The following is a 25,080-nucleotide window of genomic DNA, read 5'->3' on the forward strand; positions in this document are numbered from 1 at the left end:
TTACAATAGAAGTTTTCAAATCATATATTTACTTAAACCGTGACTAATATGTTTCCTGAATTCCAAATATAATAAATCTTAGAAACCACATTCTATAATGGCAAAAAAAAAAAAAAGCATTAGTGTAAGGAAAGGCATACACACATTGAAATCAGACTGCCAAGTGCATTTAGAGAGACAAAACAAAGGAGATTTCCACATTAAAAGTAAGAAATGAATAGTTCAATCAGCGCCACTGTGAACTTAACTTTCTTAAGCTGTCCCGTTTCTTGATAACTCTACTGACAGCATTTTTCACTTCTTTGTTTCTGAGACTATAAATGAGTGGGTTCAGCATGGGGATCACAATAGTATAAAAAACAGAAGCCACTTGATCTTTTCCCAAGGAGTAAGACTTGCTTGGTTTCAAATAAGTAAAGATCAAAGCTCCATAGAAGACAGTGACTCCCAGGAGATGAGAGGCACAAGTGGAGAAGGCTTTTTGCTTTCCTGAACTGGAATTGATCTTAAGAATAGTAGAAAGAATAGACATATAGGACACAGATATTGTAAGAAGAGAAACCATTAGGGTGGAACCAGCAAAGAGGAACATAATGATTTCAATGTCATGTGTGTCAGTGCAGGACAGGGCTAAAATTGGGGACGTATCACAAAAAAAGTGATGTATTACCTTGGATCTGCAGAAATGTAAGGTGTTCATGCAAATCATATTAACAGTGGAGTCCACAGTTCCAATCATGTAGGAACCTGTGAGAAGGGCACTGCAGACCTTTGTGGACATGATAACAGGGTAATGGAGAGGGTTGCAGATAGCTACATATCTATCATAGGCCATTGAAGCAAGAAGGAAACATTCCGCAGCAGCCAAGAGGACAAAAACATACATCTGAGTGAGACATCCAGTAAAGGAAATAATCTTGTTGGAAGCCAGCAGGTTCTCTAAGGTTTTAGGTGTGATGACAGTTGAGTAACTGAGGTCAAGGAATGACAGGTGCATTAGGAAGAAATACATCGGAGTATGAAGCTGAGTATCTAGGCGGATGATCAGCACCATTCCTGTGTTCCCCAGCACAGTGATCAGGTATATCAGGAGAAACAGCAGAGCAAGGACCAGCTGCATCTCTTTGGAATCTGTCAGCCCCATGAGGATGAAGAAGTCAGGCTCATTTGTATAATTCCAAGTGCTCATAGTGAACGGCCCTAAAGCTGATGAGAATTCAAAGGTGATGCTCAGCTGGAATAACATTTAAAAGAGTTTTTTGTTTTTGTTTTTTAATGTACACGTTGTTGTGTTCCTAGTTTTGATTGGCTCGACATTTATATTTCTTTTAGAGCATAAGGACAAACAAATACTGAGGGCAGACAAAGATAAAAGCTCATATTTGTCTAGGACACTATAAAAACTGGCCTACTTCAGGTTTTTAATTATCACAATAGTGTTCTAAATTATTTCCTTTAAAGCACAGGTATAGATTGTTTGTCTGTAGCTACTACTGACATCCATTAATCTTAAATGACACACCTAGAAAGGTCAAATAATGTGTCAGAGCTGAGTTCAAATGAATGCTGCCTTTGGTGTTTTCTCTGTAGTTGAGCACAAAGGAGCATGACTACCATACTGTATCCTTTATATGGTTACTCATCTCTCCAGAATTAATTACTTATTGCATATAATCAGAAGAGAAAACAACTTTAAAGATAATCCATTGTTCAATCATTTTTTATGTCAATGAAAATTAACAACAAATAGAGATTACTGTTTATAGAGTTTAGTAGGCTACTTGAAACCATATAAACATTAATGAAGATTGTATGCTTTCTCTTCCTGTCATTGCAATGTCAAGTATGTTCTAAAATTGCCCTCTCCATCCACGGACTCTGATTCCATCCATTCTGCATGCCTGTTTGCACAGATCTTGATATTTACTTAGATAAGGCAGGAATGCTAAGTACTTATTTATTTCCTAAGTAAATCCCTTGTTTCATCCTAACAGATCTAAGCTTTCTGAATTTTAACAATACTTACCATAATCCAAAGTTAATGAATATAAAACAACACCAATAAAATTAAATGAATAAACCTTTAAATGTCATCTGTCTAAAATGATGCTAATTCCCAATTTTTCTCATAAATAAAATATGAAATCCAATTACTGGCATAAACATTTCTCTACTGCAGCACATGTTTTCCATGTGATCAAAACTTTTGCATACTTTTTCATTCATTGTTTTTTTTTTTTAATTTCGGAGTTAAATTAAGTCACCCTAGATATTATTCTTGGATCTCAATGAAATGAAAACTCTCTTAGGCAGATATGATTCAAAAGCATGTCAGGGAGTGACTGTGAACATAAGCTGAGCAGTACAGAACTTTTATCTCTACCAGGGCCTCAGGGTGATGAACACCACCAACATGTGGTTTTCCTCAGGGACAAGTTTTCCAGCAAGATTATTTGGCATGCTTTCAAAAACCAAACTTCAATAAGTAATTCAGCAAAGGTTTGGGTTTCTCCCAAGGAGCCTGATAAAAACAGTGGCTAACTATGAAAGAGAAAAATATTAATCACTATATATATATATATATATATATATATATATATATATATATATATATATATATCTTTATTAGTGACAGTATCAAAGATAAAGTGAGAAACTTTTCCATAAGAGATAGCTTAAACTGAAAAGCATGACTCTTTCCTGTATAAAATGTATTAAATAAAAGCAGTAGATTATAAAAAATTTGACAGGAGTCAATGAAGGCAAACCCCAGTTCTTGTTAACAAATTTTTTAAAATAAAAAATTCAACTTTTCTTAAACATTTTCTTTTGTGTACAGTTACAGGTTTTGCACATTTTCATATTTATTATGATATATATTAAGTATTTTATGATATTTGTCCATAAGCAATTTAGGTACTATGGCCTGTCTTGTGCTAATATTTTCCAATGACTTCAGTTTTGTGTATTTTTTCTTGGGTGGGTGTCAGTCCTCCAAAGCTGATAATCACATACTAGCTTCACAAGGATGGATGATGCTCTATTTTGATGTGGAATTTTATCTTCCTCAGCAACTTATAAAACTTCCACAATTTGCTTCATTTTCTCAGAGAATTTTAACTTTATTTTTATTTTTAAAAATATGAAAATGTAGACAAAGTCTGTTCTGAATCTAATTATAATTCTACAATTAATTAAGAGAACTAAAGGTCATTTCATATATTCATAATAGATCCAAATGGGCTCTTTCTTAAGAATAAAATGGTGTAAATATAATTTTAAAGTAGCTAAATACTTTATTTAAATTTTTTCTGGAAAAGAAATCATTACAGGGATAACCAGTGTGAAAGATTCTCATGAGTTTTTCCTTAAATCACATTGAATTAATATTCCTGAACAAGTTGAGATGACTCCTTCCTGGCTTGGATCACAAGGAATGGTGGCATGTACAAGTTGTCTGATGTCAAAATAAAATCGAACCTAAGGCTAAATGGTGAGTGGGATCCAGGCTTTGGGGAATTTTCTAAAGATAGAAGGAGGCTCCATCTTAGAAGGAGCTGTAACTTCCAGCCAGCCGCATGTGGTGGTTAGACCTGTCCTTGTATGGCTCTGTATTTGTGTGTTTGTGTGTGCATGCATGCGTGTGTGTGTGTGTGTGTGTGTGTGTGTGTGTGTGTGTGATTTTCAAACAAACATTTGTAAATATCACTATTTTGTGAGCATAATTTAAGAAATGTATCTTATTTATTGTTATAAAATGGGTCTCACCATGTAGAACAAACAGGCCTCATACTAAGCATTCTCTTGACTCAGCCTCCTAAAGGATGAGATGCAAGCATGTGCCACTGTCTACTGAGCAATGTTTCTCATGTCAGTGCAAAGGATAATGAAATAAATGTGAACAAATACATCTTCCAAAATTAGCATAGTGATAACAAAACTCAAAGATTTGAGCACTTAATCTGAGGTGTCAGAATCTTTATCTACACTTAGCCTATTCAAATTCATAGATTGGAAGAAGCAGGAGATACTTTTCCACTGAAATTGAATAACATTGATTAGGAAAAATATATGATTGGGTTCTTATCTATTTTCCCATTATGTTCATGATATTTGATTAGTATTGTAGGACATATTTATGATGCTTAATATGGACTATAACAATGTGTTTTATACAACTTAGTTATATGTTTTCAGATTATACATTTTAAAATTTTGAATAAATGTGTGTATTTCTGTGTGCACATGCATGCATGCAAATTATACTCATATATTAATATTTGCACAATCACTCTGGTTTACCTCAAAATGTGACTATATTCAGAATCATATTATTTAAAAAACAATGAGATAAAATGATAATGTCTAGGTAAGACTTTAATCATTTTCTTTGTATCTATATAAGGTGAGATTAGGATATAGCCATTTATAGAGAAAAGAATATGAGGAAATCATGGAAATAATTTGGTATTTCAAATCACAGAGAAAATCCTCAACTCACAACCACATACTTTGGCATATCTAGCATGCATAAGACTAGAAAAATATTTCTATTGTTTAAGTCATTGGTTATATTGTATTAGTTTATTTTAAGCCAAATAAATATATACAATTACTATCACTATGCACAGAAATATTTGTATATGGACGTATGTGAGGCCATGAACTGAATAAGACAAAAGCAGTGGATGATCTTTTTTCCATTTGTAAAAAGACTAAGTAGGTAGATTGATAATTATGGTCTTTACTTATTTTTTATTGAAAATAGATTTTTTTTCTCCTATACAAGACACCCCAATCACTCCTTCCAGTCCATTTGAGCCCTGGTTAGTAGATTCAGTGGGCCATGTTCTCCTGCAGTCCTTTATTCCCCCGTCTCCTGCAATCTTCTTTGCTCCTATTCCATGGAGTTCTCCAATCTCCAAGGAGAGGGACCCAATGGAGATATCCAATTTAGACTCTCTTCACATAGTGCCTGGCTGTGGGCTTCTCTGCCCAAAGCCACCTGCTGTGGAGGAAGTCTCTTTAATTATGAGCAGTAAGACCTCACTTTTTGAGTACAGCAGAATATCATTGAATTTTTTCATCATTGGTTATTCTATTTTTTTCTTTCGAGTCATGGTACTACTCTAGGTCTCTGGGCTATATGGTCTCCTGTTCCTGGACATCCAGGAAGGGCTAGGCTTGGGCTTTCTCCTAGGCCTCCACCATTGGCCCAGCACATCTTCTAGACAGAACAGATTCTAGGTTGAGAGTTATGTAGTAGGATTTGTGGCCAGGCTTCTCTTTCTATACATTCAGAGTACCAAAGAGACTGGAAAGTGTGGGTGAATGCTTTATACAGGCTGCAGTTTTACCTCTAGAGAGTGCGTAAGCTGTATCGATGTTGTACTAGGCGATGAGACCAAGCTGTCAGGTTTTGGAGAGTGACTCCGTGTCTCAAAGATTTTCAGATATCTCAGATTTGACCCCCATTGGCCAACCACCTAGTTAAATGCAACCCAGTCTTACCACTGGAAGCTTTGCCTTGCTATAAAAGATGCCCAGTTAAGAGTTCTTATCCTTCATTACTAGGAGATCTTACATAGATTCCAGGTTCCAGTAACCTCTCTTGTAAGAATATATATATATATTAGAGAGAGAGAGAGAGAGAGAGAGTAAGAGAGAGAGAGAGAATTACTATATTTCCTTCATTCACTTATTGGTTGATAGAGATGTAAGTTTTTTCCATCTTCTGGCTATCATAAATAAATCTGTAATCAAAACAGATGGTCAAGTGTCCTTGTGGCTGTATGGGGATAACCAAATGATTTTTTGGGTATGTTCTCCTGAGTGGTATAACTGAGTCATGACGTAAAGAGATTCCCAATTTTCTGAGGAACATAGAGATTTTTATAATGGCTTTACAAGTTTGCATCCCACAAGCAATGAAGAAATGTTTCTCCTTGCTCCACAATCTCGCCAACATGAGCTGCCACTTTGGTTACTGATCATGCTTCATAAAATGGCGTCTCAAAGTAGTTTTGGTTTGAATGTTCCTGATGGCCAAGGACATTGAACATTTCTTTAAGTGTTTCTCAGCCATTTGAGTTTCCTCTAGTGAAAATTCTCTGTTCAGACATGTACCCATTTTAATTGGCTTATTTGGTTTCTTGATATATACTTTCTTGAGGTCTTCAAACATTTTAGATATTAGTCCTCTATTAAATGTGGGTTTAGTCAGATTTCTATTTGGGAGGATGCTGCTTTGTCCAATTCATGGTGACCTTTGCCTTACAGAGATTTTTTGTTTCATGCTGTCCCATTTATTGTTGGTTTTAATACCTGCATTATTGATGTTTGTTTCAGAATTTTGTCTCCTGTGTCAATGGGCTCATCAATGTTCCCCGCTTTCTCTTCTATCAGGTTTAGTGTATCTGGTTTTATGTTGAGGTCTTTCGTTCACTTAGACTTGAGTTTTGATCTTTACTTTAAAATGTTACTGAGAATAAAAAACACAATAGAAATTCAATAAGAAATGTCTAACAGAATTGGTCATAAGAAGACACCAAAAATAAATCTTCGTTTTATTCACGGTTTAAAGTAAAAGAGAAATCATTTCATGGCCATACACATTTTTCCTAAAATCCTTCCCATTGCCTCTTTTACATCTTTGTTCCTGAGACTGTAGATGATGGGATTCAACATGGGAATCACAATAGCATAAAATGTAGACACTATCATGTCATGCTCCAATGCATAGCTGGTACTTGGCCTCATATACATGAAGAAGATTGTCCCATAATATATAGACACTCCAGTAAGGTGAGATCCACATGTAGAGAACACTTTTTGTCTCCCCTCAGCAGAATGCATCTTCAGAATGGCAAACAGGATGAAAGTGTATGAGATGATGATAATAGAGATAGTGACTACCTCAATGGAGCTCACAAAGATGAAGAGTAGAAGCTCGTTCACTTTGGTGTCTGAGCAAGAGATAGCCAGCAGAGGAGGAATGTCACAGAAAAAATGCTTAATTTCCTTGGAGCCACAAAAAGATAGGCTGGCAGTGGCCGCTGTATGGATAGATGCATGGATAATCCCACCAGCAACTGATGCAGTAATGAGTGACATGTAGACTCTCGGTGACATGCTAACTGCATATAGAAGTGGGTTGTAGATAGCTACATAGCGGTCATAAGCCATTGCAGCCAAAAGGAAACACTCTGTGGTCCCACAACTGATGGCAAGAAACATCTGTGCAGCACATCCAAGGAATGAAATGACTTTCCTTTTTGACATAAAATCTATTAACATTTTGGGAGTGACAATGGTTGAAAAGCAAGCATCTATGAATGATAAAACAGCCAGAAAATAGTACATTGGGTTGTGGAGCTGGGAATTCCCAATGACCACTGCGATCAGCCCTGTATTTCCCATTAGTGTGAAAAGATAAATGACTAGAAATAGGAAAAAAAGAATGATCTGAAGGTCAGCGTTGTCTGTGAGACCCCTCAGGATAAAGAGAGACAAGTCAGTGACATTCTCCATGCTGAAATCTCAGACAGCCATCTTGAAGTCATCCAGAAGATAACCATTCATAGTACTAAGATAGTCAAGAGTCTTACAGGATATGCAGCCTTTCATTCATCAGCTGGTGGTGTTAAATGCCAAAGCTTGGACTCATGTTGTGCTTAAAATCATCAGCTAGGCATTTAACACCTGTATTCAATTATTAATTTTCATTTCAAATTCCATTTAAATCTTAAGTTGAGAACCAAGAGAGCGGTAGCACAGGCTTCAGAGATGGAGGTATGTAGACTGTTGGAAACTGAAAGTTATCTTCACCAAGTCAAAACAAACAAGGAAACAAATTGAGGAAGTAAATTGAATGACATGGTCCACCACTCAGATATTTTTTTTTTTTTGAACCTCCAGATAAGAGGATTTTGTAGCCCTTTGTGAGCATGTGTTTCAGACTGAGGTTGATTGAGGTGACAGTCAGGTTCTTTATTTCAGCTCTCACACCTGTAAACATGTGTCCCTTTTGCAGTTTATTAAAGATCACAGGTTTTTGAAAAAAAAATTTTTCTCTGACATTACAATCAAACTTCCTATTAGAATCAGCACACAGAATGCCAGTGTAGATTTCTAGATCTTTCAGCAGCTGCGAAAAATGACTTGCTATAATCCTCTCTTCTGTAGAAGAATGTGAACTTGGTTTCAGAACATTAAGTATGACCATTGAGGGGGAAACATGTTAAGAGCACTGTTCAACCAAGCTGTTCTTGTTATACTACCTGCTAAAATAAGTCAACACTACAGAGTAAAAGAACATACATCATAATATCTTACACGATATTTTGAAAGAATCTTATCTTTCTTTGATATATTTAATGTGCTAATAAAATTGGTGGCTGGTAAGATGGCTTACAGAGTAAAGTTCTTACTGCCAAACTCACAGCTTTAGTGTAATTCCTGAAAACTCACATGGTGGTAGGAGAGAAAACCGCTTCAAGTTTTCCCCTGATCGCCACATGCGTGCTCTGTCACATTCATGACGAAGCCCTCTAAAGGCAACAAAATATCTGTATTTCATATAAGTTAATGGATTAATAAATTTGTAAGTAATCAAAGAAGAAAAAGGGGCATGATGACTACATGGCAATATATTAGATCTTTTAAATTTTTTGTGTATTTTCTTTTACCAATGATAATCAATAAATTAGATCTACCAAAGGCAAATTAGAATTACAAAGTCCAGAAAAGTCTTTGGACTTCAACTAGTGAAAACAGAAGAATGAAGACACATATCAATAAGCCGTGGGATAGAGTTCCAGGTTGTACAAAAGAACTGTTAGTATTATGGAAAACGTTGTGGTAGCATTTTTAGAAATAATGATGCCAAGGTAACTACGAATTCTACTTATGTCTTTTCCCTCTCTCCCTCCTTTACACCTCTTCCCCTCTGTCTCTCCTTCCTTTCATCTCTTGCTCCTTTTCTTCCCTTTTCCTCCAAGTTGTCCTTCCCTTAGTCACTCCTTTTAACTTTCTTTTTATTATCTCTTACCACAATGTATCCCAACTTCAGTACTTCAGTGTGGGTGGCTGTTTGTTAAGAGTTCCTTTCGGTATTCACACAGTTTATTTTTTCAAGTCATAAGCTGTTATGGGGCTTGAAAATGTCAATTGTGAGTACTCATGCTTCCAAATTAAAAGTGTGGGGGTTATTGCTTATTAAACAAAAAATCACAGACATCAATAAAATAAATGAATTGGCATCATAAAAATATGTTTGAAATCCACAGAGGAAAAGTGAAATAATGAGCCAGGGTCTAGAAAAAATAGATGCTGGATACCTTGAGAAAATAACAAACTAAAACTCTGCATGAATATACCAAATATATAAGTACTGAGAACTACCAATAAAAGAAGCTTTTTATAACTGGTACATATACATTACATATTACTTTAGTAGTGATATGAAAAAGATAAAATAAATATTATGTAAAATTATAATTAATGTCCAAAAAGTAATGAAATATAAAAAGACAACTCATTTATTATGACTAAAGGAAGCAAACATTCCTACAATGGTGTTGAGCTGTATAAATGAATGGACCCTGAGAAAAAGTGTCTTAAGACTTAATAATCTTAATTGTAAAACTAAAGTTACAATTAAGCTTAGTTGTTTAGAGGTTAAGATGTTTTTAAGTCTAGATAAATGTTTTAAGTTTATAATGATGAGATATGATAGATGTTGATTTACATTCAGAATTTTAAACACCCCAAAATAGGAAAGATGTTCAAGGCAGCCAAATAAAAAATTGCCAAAACACTAAGAATGTAACATTTATACAATTCCTGATTGTTTCATGGTTCTTCTTACTGTAGGTAGTTTATTGTATACATGTGTAATAATACAAATGTATATGTAAAAAAATAAAAAAACTAAAAATTATACCAATTCAAAAAACTTAACAATCTACAGATACATAGAATGAAATATAACACAATGAATTATCATATATGAGTCCAAAAACCAACTAAGTAAAAAATACGTGGTAGTAATTAATTTAAAACAGTTGAATAATTATAATTTACTTGGTACATATATGTGTAATTAAATGACAATTTTCATATAAGTAGCAAAATGAAGACAGGATAACATCTTAAAAATAGAAATTGACTTAGTCATGACTTCGTTTAATAAGAGCAACAAGGCTTGTACATGTTTCAATTTCATAAAATATGAATTTCTGTGGCAAACATAAATTAAATGTGAAACAATGCAAAGAGGGAAAATCAATTATATTTTATGTAATATATGTGTAAAAACAAAATTAAAAGAAAGAAATCATTATTGAATAAGATGAAGCAGACTCAATTTTAAAGTGGTTATTATTTATATAGAGATCATAGAATAAAAATAAATCATGCCTCAGAAACAGGGCATGGAATTTCAAGTTCTAGATATGAAACTGATTTTTGTGTCTGAGACTTTCTGAGCATCACACAATTTTTTCCATTAAAAATCCTGTTTCCTGTTAGGATTTTTGCCCAAAGATTTTCCTCATTAGAATAAGACTTCATCTGATGAATGAGAAGCATCATTACGAATGTGTCCATGTAGAATGATCAAATGTTCAAAGAAAAATACATAATATATTTTATTTTAACATGTAACTTTGTGATTGCTAGTTAATCAAAATTATTTTCATAAAAATATGAAAATATTGGGCCACAAATTTGTATAATGTCAAAACAATTAGAAGAATATATGACCCTAATTTTTTTTAACACATGTACTTTTGCAATTTTTACTTTTATCACAGTGCATACCTTTGCACATACTAGGTAAGTGCTTTGCAATTTAGTTGCTATTCTAGCCAAATTTTCTTTTCATCTTTATCCACATGGAAAATACTTGTATTGTAGTAGATTAAAAATTTTTCATAATTTAATTCAGCAGGTTATGTAGTAACTTGATTGTATTTATTTTAATTACATCTATTTATTTTGTGTATGTGTGTTTGTAATGAGTCAAAAATGACAATAATCAACAAAGAAAATATTAATGTAGAATAAAATTTTAAATAAATATAAAATTCCATGCAATCATAATTTTGTGTAAGACTGAAGTGTGAAAATATTTTCATCACAATGACTTCGGTTTGTGTTGTTAGAGCATGTTAGAGCAGATCCCTCCAGAAAGACTATGTTTGATGTTAACTCACTAAGTTTGCTAAACAGTGGAGAAATTATAGCAATCTTTAAGCACTTTGGACAAGAATGGGCTTTTGTATTGACTTTGCATATAGCACAGAGCCTGAGGCTAGGTTCAATCTCACGTACCACTACATTACATTACATTTTGACAATTATGCATTACCTGACCTGAGCCCATACTTTTCCTTCTGTATGGAACGCTTCCAACACCATCTGTCCGGGGAAAGAAAAAACATGAAATCAGTATCACTACGAGTGAATTAAAAATTGTTTAAAGTTTTTGCATTATATCAAATATAGTCTCCCCAAAACATTTTAAGGTGATTCCGTTCTCTCTTCCCTTGGCAAGTTCCTCACTCCTTATGCTTCAAAGTGGCCATGTTGCTCCATCATAAAAATGAAGTACACATTCTATTTACCATTGCAAGAATAAAGTATACATTTAATACATTCTCTCTTGGTTTCTCACATGTGCTCATGTTGACTTAGGCAGAGCTCTGCCCAAACAAGATTTCAGAAAACATAGGTAGATCACATTTTCTAAAGCTGTTAATTAACATTTATCCTCTGTGCTTAATAATGACATTTTAGTACAAAATTACATATTTTATATTGAATTTTAGTTCTGCTAAAAATGTTCTAAGTCCAGGCCTAAAAATGTATCTTACCTGTGAAAGTTGAAATACAAGCTTAATTACATGACAAATATGGCTCACTGAGATTGTTTATATCTTCTGACATCACCATGAAGCGCGAAGGAAATTCTCCTGGGTAGGGATGGTTCTAATTATCTCCTGTTTCAGGAAGCAATGCAATAACGTCAATAGAAAAAGTAAATGGGTGGGGAAAAAAAATGAAATACGTGCAGGCAAGATAAAGATGGTAAAAGGAAAAAAGTTTTATCATAATGATGAATTAGGAAAATAAATATTTTAATATGAAATAAGTAATCTTAAAATACCAGGGGGAAAAAACCGTATAGGTTTGATACTGAATTACAATTTACTTTTCAAGGAGCATGGCCATGGTCTAATATGTTTATCCTGCAATAAGTGAGTGATTATGATGAGCCACAGTAACATGTAGCCTCAACATGCCTTGCAAAGGCCAGCAGAGATGAATAGTCTTTCAGATCCATTACCTTCTACCCAATTTAAATTCTTACTTTGACATGAACAAAAAATAAAATTTGAAACTATCATACACTTATTATTTACATGTTAAAGGTAAATAAAAATGCTAATTACTCAGCGGTAATGACACATGCCTTTAATCCTAGCACTTAGAATTCAGAGGGAGGCATATCTTGATGCATTCAAGACCAGCCTGGTTTACAGAGCAAGTTCCAGGAAAGCCAAAGCGACACAGAGAAACCCTGTCTTGAAAAACAAACAAACGAACACAAATGTTAGAAATATTGAGGAGACAAAAGAAATCTGATACTCATTAAGACATTGTAAAGTTTGTTGTGTTGTGGACCATGATCTTAAACTATAGATTACTCTATGGGAAGTATTATTCATAATTGCAGACATATATACATATGTGTATATGTATATACATATATATATGCTTCTTCATACACACATATGTGTGTTCCCATGAATAAACACACAGACATACAATGGGAATATCCTGCTGCTGGAGCTGTGATAGAAGAATTTGACACTGGTAAATTAGGAAGACACATGCATTTTTTCCAAAGCTAGGCACGGTGGTACACATCTACAATCTTAGCACTTCTGAGGTAGAAGCAGGCAGGTCATATCTACATGTGTGTTTCACATGGTTGCATATACAGGAGGATAAACACAGCTGTCTTCCTCAGTGGTCATTGTGGGTTTTTAATGTTTTGTTACCAATAAATCAAAAGCATAGGTAATATATATAGCCATCAGACTATATATCTATCAGGTCAACAAGGGCATGGAGAAAAACAAAACACAAGGACGGGTGCATAGACAATGGCCAGAAATCTAAAACTCATATCTACATAAAAAACATATACTTGACTTGTAAACAGAATGACATTTTCACCTAAGTATTTCAAATACGTGTTTGTAATTTATTTGAAAGTGGATGTAATGGAAAACAAGTTCCATTACAGCTCTGGGCTGTTTCTGTATTATCTAGAGGTATACAAGACCTAGTACTGCCTTAGGAATAAATGTCCTTTGTGTATACCCAAGAGACCTTATACTCAGACAGCTAAAAGGTATTGAATCCTCAAGAGGTTGTCTCTCCATGGGTTTTCATACATAAAATATTTTCTCAAAGAAGTATCTATATAGTTAATTATGTCATAATAAGTGAACTGAGAATGTATCTAGCAGCTCTCTTTAAAACTACAGTAATGTGGCCAGAGAGAAGGCTTAGCAGTTAACAGCACTTGCTCTTGCTAAAGACCCACATTTAGCTCCTAGCACCCACATGGTGTCTCACAAACACCTGTAATAGACTTTAGCAAAGTGGAAGTAACTGATCATGTCTATGGGGACAACACCTCTCCTGGCCTCCTCAGGTCCCAAGCACACCTGTGGACCACACACATACATGCCAACAAACACCCATATAACAAAATAAAAACAAATATTTAAAATGATATCATGCTGTCTGGAGACAGAGCCCAGGGACAGCAGCTTTGCCTAGTATGCAGAAGGTGCTGGATCAAAGCTCCAGTGCTGAAGAAGGAAAAAGAACTAACTTTCAGTTGTAGATAGCTAAAAGCTGTGAGTCTAACCCTCTACAAAGCCCTTCTGACTTACGTACATTATGCCTCTAAAAAGTGTCAGAGATCTATAGTGTTTAGTCTTCAAGAGACATTGGCTTCCAGTGAGTTCTTTGAGCTTTTGGAATCCAGCCTGCTTACAGTCCTTTGCTCTTTAAACTTGTTTAACTGGCATAATTCAAAGTTACTGTTCCAAGATACTTTTTTAGAGTATAAATTTTATGTATGTTACCTTGAACAGAAATGTTAAGATCAAATATGGCATTATTGTCATCGTGGAATAAAGTTTTAGAAAAATATGTATATTATCTTTTAAATTAAGAAAACCTGGATATAATATTGTAGCCATTAAAAAAATCTCTAGATAGGCTGGCTGCCAAGAAGCCTCCAGGATTTGCCAGAGTCCACTTCACCAATGCTAGAATTAAAAGCACAGGCCACCATTGCGCCCTTTTTCATAGAGGTTCTTGGAATCTGTCAGGTCATCAAGCTTACTCAGCAGGTGTTTATTCACTTAGCCATGTTCCCATCCCAGCTTTTAGTAAATGCAAATAAAGATACTATCGTACCCGTGCCCATGACTTACATGGATATAAATTGTATGGGCTAGTTTTGTGCATGCTATAGTCGACTGAGAGGAGGGCTTCTCAATTTAGAATTTGCTTCCATAAGATTGGGTTGTAATGTGTCTGTAAGGCATTTTCTTAATTAGACATTGAAGGGGAGGGCTTGGCCCTTGGTGAGTGCCGCCATGGCTAGGCCTTTGGTTCTATAAGAAAGCAATCTGAGCTGGTCATGAGGAACAAACAATTAAGCAGCACTTCACCTTGGCCTCTGTGTCAGTTCCTCCCACCATGTTCCTGATCACTCTCAGCATATGTAAACCAAGTAAAGCCTTTCCATCAAGTTGCTTTTGGTCATGGTGTTTTATCACAACAATAGAAACAACTGGTATATAAACTTCTGTTGGGGAAAAAGCGAATCAGGGTTCACCTGAAAGAGGGAGTGGGGATTGAAAGTAGGATACAGAGATGCAAGAAATAACGAAGCAATTCAGGAAATTTCTGATCAAGATTCACTTTATTGCCGACTAGCAGGAACATATAAAGGGCAAGGTCAATAGGATCTATTCTTATCTCACTCACCCTAGCCCCCGGGCAAGAATGCAATAGCCTAAATCACTCCCTGTAGAACTTCCTAGTTCTCTGAGTAGTTCCTTGTAAGAACTTCCTAGATCCTCTGGGTGGTTCCAAGTTGAGACTTCTCTGCTTCTTTCAAAGGTAAATAGTCCAAGGATAGCCTAGAACACAAGACCTCATGGTGAGGTAAAGGTCAGCAACTTGAAGGTCACAGCATACAGCCTAAGAACAGGATTTCTGACATGACAGAATTTGGCACAGGTCCCCACAAACTTCTCAGTCATTTATGTAAACGTTAAGCACTATTATTACCTAACCACAGGGAAAATTGTAGTCATCTTGGTAAGACACTAACTTTTTCCAAATCTTTTCACAATTTTCCGTTCTCATGAGCTATATATGGATGTTCCTACAGTTTTACAAGATCAACAGCAGCACAGTGCAGGTAGCGTAAACTTGCTCATTCAATTATTTTACAGTGGTGTCTGTTACTTTAATTTGCATTTCTATGATATCTGAAGACCATTTTCGTATATGTCTCCTTGTTTATGTGCTGTTTTGCTTGTTTGTAACAGGGTCTCTCTATGAGGAAGGCCCATCATATCTCTGAACTCTGAGTTCTCCTTTTTAATTTCTCAAGTGCTGTAGTCATAGCTGCAGGTCACATGTCTGGCCTCATGTGTCTTTGGTTCTTCTACACATGTACTCTTTTAACATCTTCGTGGTTAGGTATTTTCATTCGTATTTCACTTATGAAGTTTGTTTTGCTACTGGGGAGTTTCAAATGTTCATTCTATGTTTGGAAATCTATCGTTTAACTAATATGTCTTTTGCTAGTATTAATTTTACCCTGTCTGTAGTTTGGTAGTTTTAGGTGGTTCATTTAGAACTTATTTTTAGTGCAGTAGGTTTGGATGCCATTCACAATGGCTATGAGCTGTACATTGAGACAATCTTAAAAAATGTTATTTTCTCCTGGTCAAAGAATAAAATCCACCTGTAGTCCTGGGTGGAGACATATTTTGAACTGGTTCCAAGATTAGCATATTATCTACTATTTTTCCCTACCAAGCACCTGTCCAAGAGCTATCATCAGAATGGCTGACTTAGCCAAAACCGTGCTAGGACACAGGAGGTAGAATATCCTATTAAGGGATAATGTGCTTCTTTCTCTAGCAACATTTTCCTCTGTGCAGTTGCTTATAGAGCCACCATCATGTAATTGCTAAGCGTGGCTACGTCTTGGGTTATTCACAAAAGCCTAACTTCACCTATTTTATTATGTTTTTCTTTTTATCTCCCTCTTTTTTTTTTTAACCTTCACGTTCTTTTTCCTGTTACTCTTGGCTTGTTTACCTTTTTTTCTGAATCTATCCTTTAAGCACATACCATACCAGTGCTGACAAATGATGTGGCTTTCTCTCTTTATTGTCACCTCCCTCCAGATAGCTGCCAAAATTTATAACTTTCCTGTTCTATTCAGTCTCTCTGAATCTTTATTAACATTGCCTTTGAGCTTCCTTACTGATCTGTTCTTTTATTCACGGAGTTACCCCAAAGGAATTAGCCTCAATTTCTGCAGCAATATCTTTAAAAGTCCTTGTCATACATTATTGTGCACAAATGGAAAGATTAGCATTCGGAAAACTGAAAATGTATATAGGTTCCCCAAACCTTAAAATGTTGACATTGGACTGCAAATGCTCTAATATTATATTGTCCCATTCGCAGAATTTTATAGTTATTTATATATTTACATTGTACTCCTTTTAATATTTCTTTTTCACATAAAAGCTTTAGTATGTATATTATATAACCCATTACATGTTATACAAGTGTAAATCTATCTCTCATATGAATTAGAAGTATGACATTTTAAAATTTATAAATCTAGTTAGTAATCTTTATTGAAAGGTAATACATTCTCTCATATTCTGTGCTTACATAATATCTTTGTAGGTTTTGACAGGATAATGAGATATAAATATTATACTTCAAGAGAGGAAGCTGGAATTTTAAATATTTCTTAGGTCTGTGACACAGAATCAGAGCTAGAATTATGATTTAAATCATTGAATTTGTTTTTTAGTCCCCAGCATATGCTTTTTGTATTGAGAGTTAATTGTTATCAAGATCTAATTTCCACTCTTAAAATCATTTGTATTATTTTATTATGAAATTTCATCTTTGAAAGGTATTTACTTGCTTATTGTGGTGAAAACAATGGCACCTGAGTACTGTTCTGTCCCTAATGAGTACGTTCTTCCTTGGGGAGTCCCTGAGGACTTCAGAGGTGCTTAAGGGCCTGGTATAAGAAGGAATGTGTAATGTTTACACATTGCCTACCTTCACTTAGAAATTGTTCTCTAAAGGTAAGAAGGAAAGGTCCCTATTACATACAATATATTTAGAAGACATGACCTTTCATTTAAACATTGTTTGTTTGCTACTTTAAAACATAGACAGATAGACAGACAGACAGAAACATAGCAAAGCAAAGAGGCAGAATGTCTGATGTACACTGCTAGCAGAGATCTGAGTTAAGAGTTTCCTTTAACACACTTGAGAAAATATAGCACATATGAGGAATGCATTCAAGGATATATGTATAATTTAGAAAAACTACAAATCAGTGTTTGGTTACTTGTTATTTAGGTATAACTATTATTTTTCTTTTGAGGATTTAAATCGTTTGGAATTATTGTCCAGTTAGAAAGTTAATACAAATAAAAGACTAATTTGTAAATTAATGTGAATTTGTGGAAAACTGATTTTATGTTGTTTCTAGAAAAATAATATTCCTTTGTTATGGTATGTCTTAGTGTGCTCACAGAAAAAAGTGCACATGGAACTTGACTTTGGTATGAAATATGTGACCACCTCATGTTCTGTGACTAGACTAATCAAGCTTTTTCCATAATTAAAGAATATTCAATCATTTTAGCATATTTTACAGAAATATAAAGTAAATATAAGAAATGTACATTCCACACTGTGTCCATAGTAACAGCTAATTATTCAGTAGTTGCTGTCATAACTTTTCCCCTCTTGTATAAAAATGCTGTTCTTACTTATGTACAGTGTTTTGTGTTTTCTAAGTAATTAATTTTTTAAAAAAATCTCTAAAATCTTCATCATCCTATGACATGTCACCTATGTTAAATATGCACACACGCACGCACACACATACACACACACACACACACACACACACACACACACAGAATTGGTTCTGGTTCTACCTTTCTAAATTATTTGGTGAAAATATTTGTGTTTGTCTTTGGAGGTCCTAGTCTTTGGAGAAAGTATTTGATCCCAATTATTTTCAGTCATGCCTTCCTCCAGTGTCTCACAGTGAATTACATAATTGCCACAATGAGACCCTTTACACAATAGTGATTGTTCTAGAAGGTAAAGAAATTAAAAGTATTTCTCTGTATATCAATCAACATGTCCAAGAGTATTTTATAAAGATTTCCACCCAGTTAGACACCTGTCGACTGAAGGACAATTTTAAAAAATGCCTCAGAGCTCGCTAAACGCCGCTTGAGCACTGTCACTCCTTTGGAAATCTTGTTAGAAATAATACAACATCTAATATTTTCTATTTTTCTTCCTTTCCACTTAATTTATTTTTTAGATATTTTTCTTTTTTACATATTCATTTATGTTATTACACATACCTACAGCAAGAAGAACCAAGAAACAATTAAGAATTATATAAATGTTACATTCATAGTGTTTTGGCTTTTTGTATTTGGCAACCTTGAGGAATACATCTTTCCTATCTTGGTACATTTAATATTATGAATGTAAGCCAGTATCTATAGTTCATTTCAACAACTGAAGTACTCTTCCAGAGGATGAACAGTGTGCTTGGATCAAGTGTGTACCATATATTGTGTTTTTCTTACTTCAGCTACACATTACTAAATAAATCTCCTTTTTTTTTCTGAAAATCCATGAGAACCATATAATCTTTGTGATGTAGCTGTGAATTAATTTTTACACAAATTATTCCAAGGAATTTTAATTAATAATTAGCTTATACACTAATAAATTGGACACTACTATTAACTTGAAATCTAGAAAAATACAAGAAAACAGAAAGTCAACAGTGCCCATAAGTTAAAAATTGGTGATAGTTACATTAAGAATTAAAAAGTGATAAACCATAGCAAAAAATCATAGCAATTAAAAACTTTTTTCTCTTTTAATTTTCAAAGAATGTTCAATGTCTCCAGAAATATCTCTCTATACATCACTGAGAATTGCATGCTTGTGGGAAGGGATGTCTGAAAAAACAGGACTGCATCTTTTTTAGTGAGAAAGCATGACTCAAGCTACTTATGGAAATATGAACATGTTTTACCTCACTCTTATTTAACTGAGAACAGTTAGTCAATACTTCTCATTTGTTTTTTTCGGCTTAACTAAACTCATTGTTATGATATTAATGTAATTACCTTTCAACAACTTAGAATATTAAGGAAATTCTCTGTGTTTGCCATATATGATTTTTCTCAGGCTCTCTGAATGCTAATATAAATAAAATGAAATGTAATGAAAGTGTTTGAGTGGTGGAGGGAACTAGACTTAACATAACTGCATTCACTATTTTTTAACCTGATAAATTATTGAACAATTGAAAAATAATCTTTCTTTAATTTACTTAAACAAGGTAATGGATCTACTCAGACTCATTTTACTGGCAAGCTCATCAATGACAATAACTTTTCAAAATATGACCATGAACGTATGAATATGTTGGTTTTAAATCTACAGGCTGTTGCTTTTAGAACTTGTAAGCAAAACAAGAAATGTCAAGGACTCCATCAGGTATGAAAGCAGAAAACCCCCAGGTGAACAATCTGACGGGAATCACTGTGTTTATACTGCTGGGATTCACAGATGATTTTGAAATGAACATATTCTTATTTATATTATTCCTTGCAATATATGTTGTAACTCTGATCGGAAATCTGGGATTGGTTATATTGGTCATTGAGGACTCACGGCTCCACAACCCCATGTACTATTTTCTTACCGTTTTATCACTGTTGGATGCTTGCTTTTCTACAGTACTGACTCCAAATATGTTGGCCAATTTTCTTTCAAAAAATAAATCCATTTCACTTGTTGGATGTGCCACCCAGATGCTTCTCTTTGTCACGTTTGGAACCACAGAATGCTTCCTTTTGGCGGCAATGGCTTATGACCGTTATTTGGCAATCTACCACCCACTTCTGTATGCAGTAAGGATGTCACCCAGGATCTATGTGCCACTCATTCTTGCTTCATATACTGGTGGAATTTTACATGCTACTATACACACAGTGGCTACGTTCAGCCTCTCTTTCTGTGGATCCAATGAAATTAAGCATGTTTTTTGTGATATTCCCCCATTGCTTGCACTCTCTTGTTCTGACACTCACTTAAATCAACTTCTTCTCTTCTACTGTGCAGGCTCGATTGAGCTGGTCACCATCATCATCGTCCTGGTCTCATATGGTTTTATCTTGTTGGCCATCCTGAAGATTAATTCAGCTGAAGGGAGGAGGAAAATATTTTCTACATGTGGAGCTCACTTGACAGGAGTGTCCATTTTTCATGGGACTATCCTCTTCATGTATGTGAGACCAAGTTCTAACTATACCCTCGAGCGTGACATGGTAGTGTCAACATTTTACACCATTGTGATTCCTATGTTGAACCCTATCATCTACAGTTTGAGAAACAAAGATGTAAAAGAGGCAATGAGAAAGTTACTCAAGAGAAAATTACTTCATGAATAAAAAACATTTTTAAAAATGAGTAAACCTAAACCTCACATTAGCTTATAAATACATCACATATGAATAGCATGTACCTTATATGCCTAACATTTTTCCAGAAAAAAATCTATTAATTAGTTTTGAATATAAGAATGCTAGTATATTATTAACATATCTATATCATGTTTAAATTGAAATATACCAAATAATTATTGATGTACATATTCTCCAATTAATAGTGTTCAAATAATTCCATCTTTGCTGGATATGTCAGAAATTATTTACATTAGGGACACTTGGCTTGCAATTTCTCATATGGATTATGTTTTGAAAACACAATATGAACTTAATTACTCCTTGTTTTCTTGTCAAATTTTGCTGCAATTGCACAGTTTTCTTACATATAAATATTAAACTCGTTACTGGTACCTTATTTGGAGCTGTTGACTTTAAATTGTAGGTTTGTTTCTTTTAAAGTCTTTCCTTTCAACACTTGGAGATTGAATAGAAATGCAAAAACACAAGGTGACACATTTTGTGATATAAGAGGGAAGATTTTTACATATTGGCCATGCCTTTGAAAGTATAGACTAAAGGAGTAATCTTTTTTGTTTGTTGGTTTTGTTTTGTTTTTTGATGGTTTTTTTAGACAGGGATTCTCTTTGTAACCTTGGCTGTCTTGATCTCATTTTACAGACTAGCCTGGCCTTAAACTGCCTCTAAATCCCGAATGCTGCAGTTAAAGGCATGCAACACCACCCCCAACTCCATAAAGCTATTTTAATCTGTAAAGATGGCCTGATATAATGAAATAATATTGCCTCTTATGGTTAAAGTCCTTGCTTGGTTCTCAAATCTATCTTCTGCTATATGTATAAGAAATAATCTTGCTTTGTTATAATTCCACAAAACACAGTAATATCTTCCCCAAAAATGGAGAAAACATTTTCTTAAACAAAAGAATACACCAGTAATATTCATTTTGCTGTATTTATTTGTCTTTCAAAATTTGTTTACATAATGAAGTATAAAGAATGAAATCTATTTTTATTTAGAAGAAATTAAGTTTGTTTCTAAAGAGATTCATACATGAAAATTACATAAATTTTAACAAAACATTGTTTTGAATCTGTTGAAAAAGTACACATGCCACATATGAAAACTGTTGATGTGATAAAGATTAATAGTAGCATACAAAATCAGCAGCAGTAAAAACATAATTCAGTATTGGTACTGCTTTTTTTTTTTTTTTTTTTTTTTTTTTTTTTTTTGAGACAGGGTTTCTCTGTAACAGCCCTGGCTGTCCTGAAACTCACCCTTAGTCAATGATCCCCCTGCCTCTGGCTCCCCAGTGCTGGGATAAAAGGCATGTGCCACCATGCCTGGCTTGGTATTGTATTTTAATGACAAATTTGCTCAAGATTAAATAAAGAAAACTACCACTTTAACATTTTTAACATGACGAGGACTACCAAGCTGATCATAGAATGAAAATGATAGTGTTTTAATAGCTACAGACAATGGTGGAACTCTAGACTCAGAGGGTAGTATACTCTTGAGCATTAAAAAGCGCTGTTTCTATAACTAATGTGGTAACCTGGAATGAGGAGTTTAATTTCTTTTTTAAGACTTATTTATTTATTTATTTATTTATTTATTTATTTATTTAATCCCTTTATATCCTGGTCATAGGCTCAACCTTCCTCACATTGCAGTCCCTGCCTCTCCCTCTCCCCTCTCTCCTATGCCTCAGAAAAAGGGAGCCTACCTTCCCATCCAGCCAGCTCATCACGTCATATCAGGATTTAATATGTCCTCTTCCCCTGTGGCTTGTCACCAGAGGGAAGTAATCGAAATGCTGGAAAGAGATTCTATGCCAGACACAGCCACCACTATCCTTACTAGAGGACCCACATGGGCCCTGAGCTGTCCATTGGCTACGTCTTTGTAGATGGCCTAGGTCCAGTCCATGCAAGGTCCTTGGTTGGTGCTTCAGTCTCAGAAGGCTCCTCCGCTCCCTGATTAATTGACTAATTGGTCTTCTTGTGAAGCTCCGGTCACCTCCAAGCCCTTTTCTCTGTCTCCCTGCTTTTCCACAGGACTCCCTGTATATGACCCAATGTTTGGCTGTGAGTCTCAGTGTCTTTAATCTCTATGGCCCTGCTACTAGGATTCTCTGTCAGAGTCCCTCTCATGTCCTCCAAAGAGCCTCCCCTGACTTATGTTCTCAGCTTGTCACAGATGTCTCTAACAACAGTTTCTCCCTTGTCTACAGGCCTTCTGTCTCCCTGTCCCCCTGTTCTCCACAGGTCTTACCACCACCCTCATTTCCTTCTGCACTCTCTTTCCATCCTTGTTCCCACTCTTCTACCACTGTATCTGTCTGTTCTATCTCCATTTCTGAGTGATATCTAAGCATCCTTCTTGGGTCCTCCTTGTTGCTTGTCCTTTTTGGGTCTGTGCATTGTTGAATGTACTATGTTATGTGGCTAAAATCCACTTTATAAGTAAGTACAGATCATGTGATATGTCTGGGATACCTGACTCTGGATCTTTTCTAGAGCTACCAATTTAGCTGTAAATTTCATGATTTCCTTCTTTTTAATAGTTGAGTGGTTTCCATTGTGTAAATGTACAAAGGTTTTTTTATTCATTATTGATTGAGGGAATATAGGTTGTTGCCAGATTCTGGCAATTAAGAGTAAAGCTGCTATGAATGCAGTTTAGCAAGTGGTCTTGTTGAGTAGTGGAGTATCTTTTGGTTATAAACCCAGGATTTATATACCTGGGTTTTGAGGTAGAGCTATTCACAAATTTCTGAGAAACTGCCAGATTGATTTCTAAAGTGGTTGTACAAGTTTCCACTCCCATAAGCAATGGAGGAGTGTTCCTCTTTCTCCACATCCTAGTTAACCTATGCTGTCACTTGAGTTTTAAATGTTAGCTGTTTTAACAGGTGTAAGATGGAATCCCAAAGTCATTTTTATTTTCATTTCACTGATGACCAAGGACACTGAGGATATTTTTCTGTGCTTCTAGACTGTTCAATATTCCTCTATTGAGAATTTTCTTTAGCTCTCTGCCTCACTTTATTAATTGGCTATTTTATTTGTTGATGTTTGAAAGTGCAATATATATATTCCAAAGTTGTTGAAGCCTGCTGTGAAACAATGTTTCAAGAGATGCAGTTATAAAAATGGTTCAGAATTAAACTTTTAATTGATTAAAAAATAGTGGAAGACTTCAACACCTCACTCTCCTGAATGGACAGGTCATTGAAACAGAGACTAAACAGAGAAATATTTAGACTAATGGATATCATGAACGAAATAGACCCAGCAGATATCCATACATTTCACCCAAACACAAAAGAATATACCTTCTTCTCAGTACCTCTGGAAACCTTCTCCAAAATTGACTATATATTCAGTCACAAAGCAAGCCTCAACAGGTATAAGAAAATTGACATTGCATTGTATCTTATCTGCCACCATGGATTAAAACTGGAACTGAACAACAGAAACAATCGAAAATCTACAAAATCTGGAAACTGATCAACTCCTAACTCAATGACCAGGGTTTTTCTTTCAGTTTTCTTTATGCTCCAAGTTCACCACTCATAACTGTTAGTCTCCAAGAATATTAATTGCTAGTATAAATCTAGTGGTCATAGAGTAACACTATCAACATATTGACAAAATGTAGAGAATTTGAGAGAATAATAAATTCCATAGAATAAAAATTAAGTAGAAGGATGAGGCGGGGGAATACAATTCTAACTAGAATAGTGAGGAAGAACCTTATTAAAAATGAGCAAACAAAAATATATATCACAAAATTGCAGTAGTCTTCAAGGAAAAAAATCAAAATTGAGAAAAAATAGAAATATTCATAACAGCTAGGCAATGATGTTGGAACATTTAATCCCTGCACTTGAGAGGCAGAAGGTACTTTGTGAGTTTGGAGACAACGTGGTCTACAGCAAGAGTTCCAGGACAGCCAAGGCTACACAGATAAACAAAACAAAACAAAAGAATATTCGTACCAATACATGGACAGTGTTCATGGGAAAGAGTAATGGGTTAGCATTTGAAAGGACTAGAGTCAATGTCATTTTCTACCATGAAATACTTCGAAAGTTTTTTCCTTTTATTATTTATGTAATAAAAGTTTTAATGAGTCCAGTGGCTTCTGCCAAGACAGGATAAGTCCTCAATAGTTCCTGCTTCAC

The 25,080-nt window shown here is 34.8% G+C and overlaps 2 protein-coding genes and 1 long non-coding RNA gene across 3 annotated transcripts in view; 1 reads left to right on the plus strand and 2 right to left on the minus strand.

Annotated features, from left to right (window-relative positions):
* Positions 1-226: 226 nt before the first annotated feature.
* LOC311607368 (uncharacterized protein) lies at positions 227-7,530 on the minus strand (the record flags this gene model as incomplete). The annotated part of the gene is made up of 2 exons (XM_084799020.1): positions 227-1,206; positions 6,612-7,530. 2 exons carry the CDS (start codon positions 7,528-7,530, stop codon positions 227-229), a joined length of 1,899 nt encoding a protein of 632 aa, XP_084655146.1.
* A 7,467-nt stretch (positions 7,531-14,997) lies between these two features.
* The window catches only part of LOC311606881, a 178,964-nt gene continuing 168,881 nt past the window's right edge, over positions 14,998-25,080 (minus strand). Inside the window, exon 2 of the long non-coding RNA XR_014782443.1 lies at positions 14,998-15,250. This is a non-coding gene — a long non-coding RNA (uncharacterized lncRNA). The remainder of the gene's footprint in view (positions 15,251-25,080) is intronic.
* On the plus strand, positions 19,998-20,870 carry LOC311606874 (olfactory receptor 5T17; the record flags this gene model as incomplete). Its single annotated transcript, XM_084798278.1, has 1 exon — positions 19,998-20,870. The coding sequence occupies one exon, from the start codon at positions 19,998-20,000 to the stop codon at positions 20,868-20,870; it is 873 nt and encodes a 290-aa protein (XP_084654404.1).

The sequence above is a fragment of the Acomys minous genome (assembly GCF_964271855.1).
Source record: "Acomys minous genome assembly, chromosome: 10".
NCBI lineage: Eukaryota > Metazoa > Chordata > Mammalia > Rodentia > Muridae > Acomys > Acomys minous.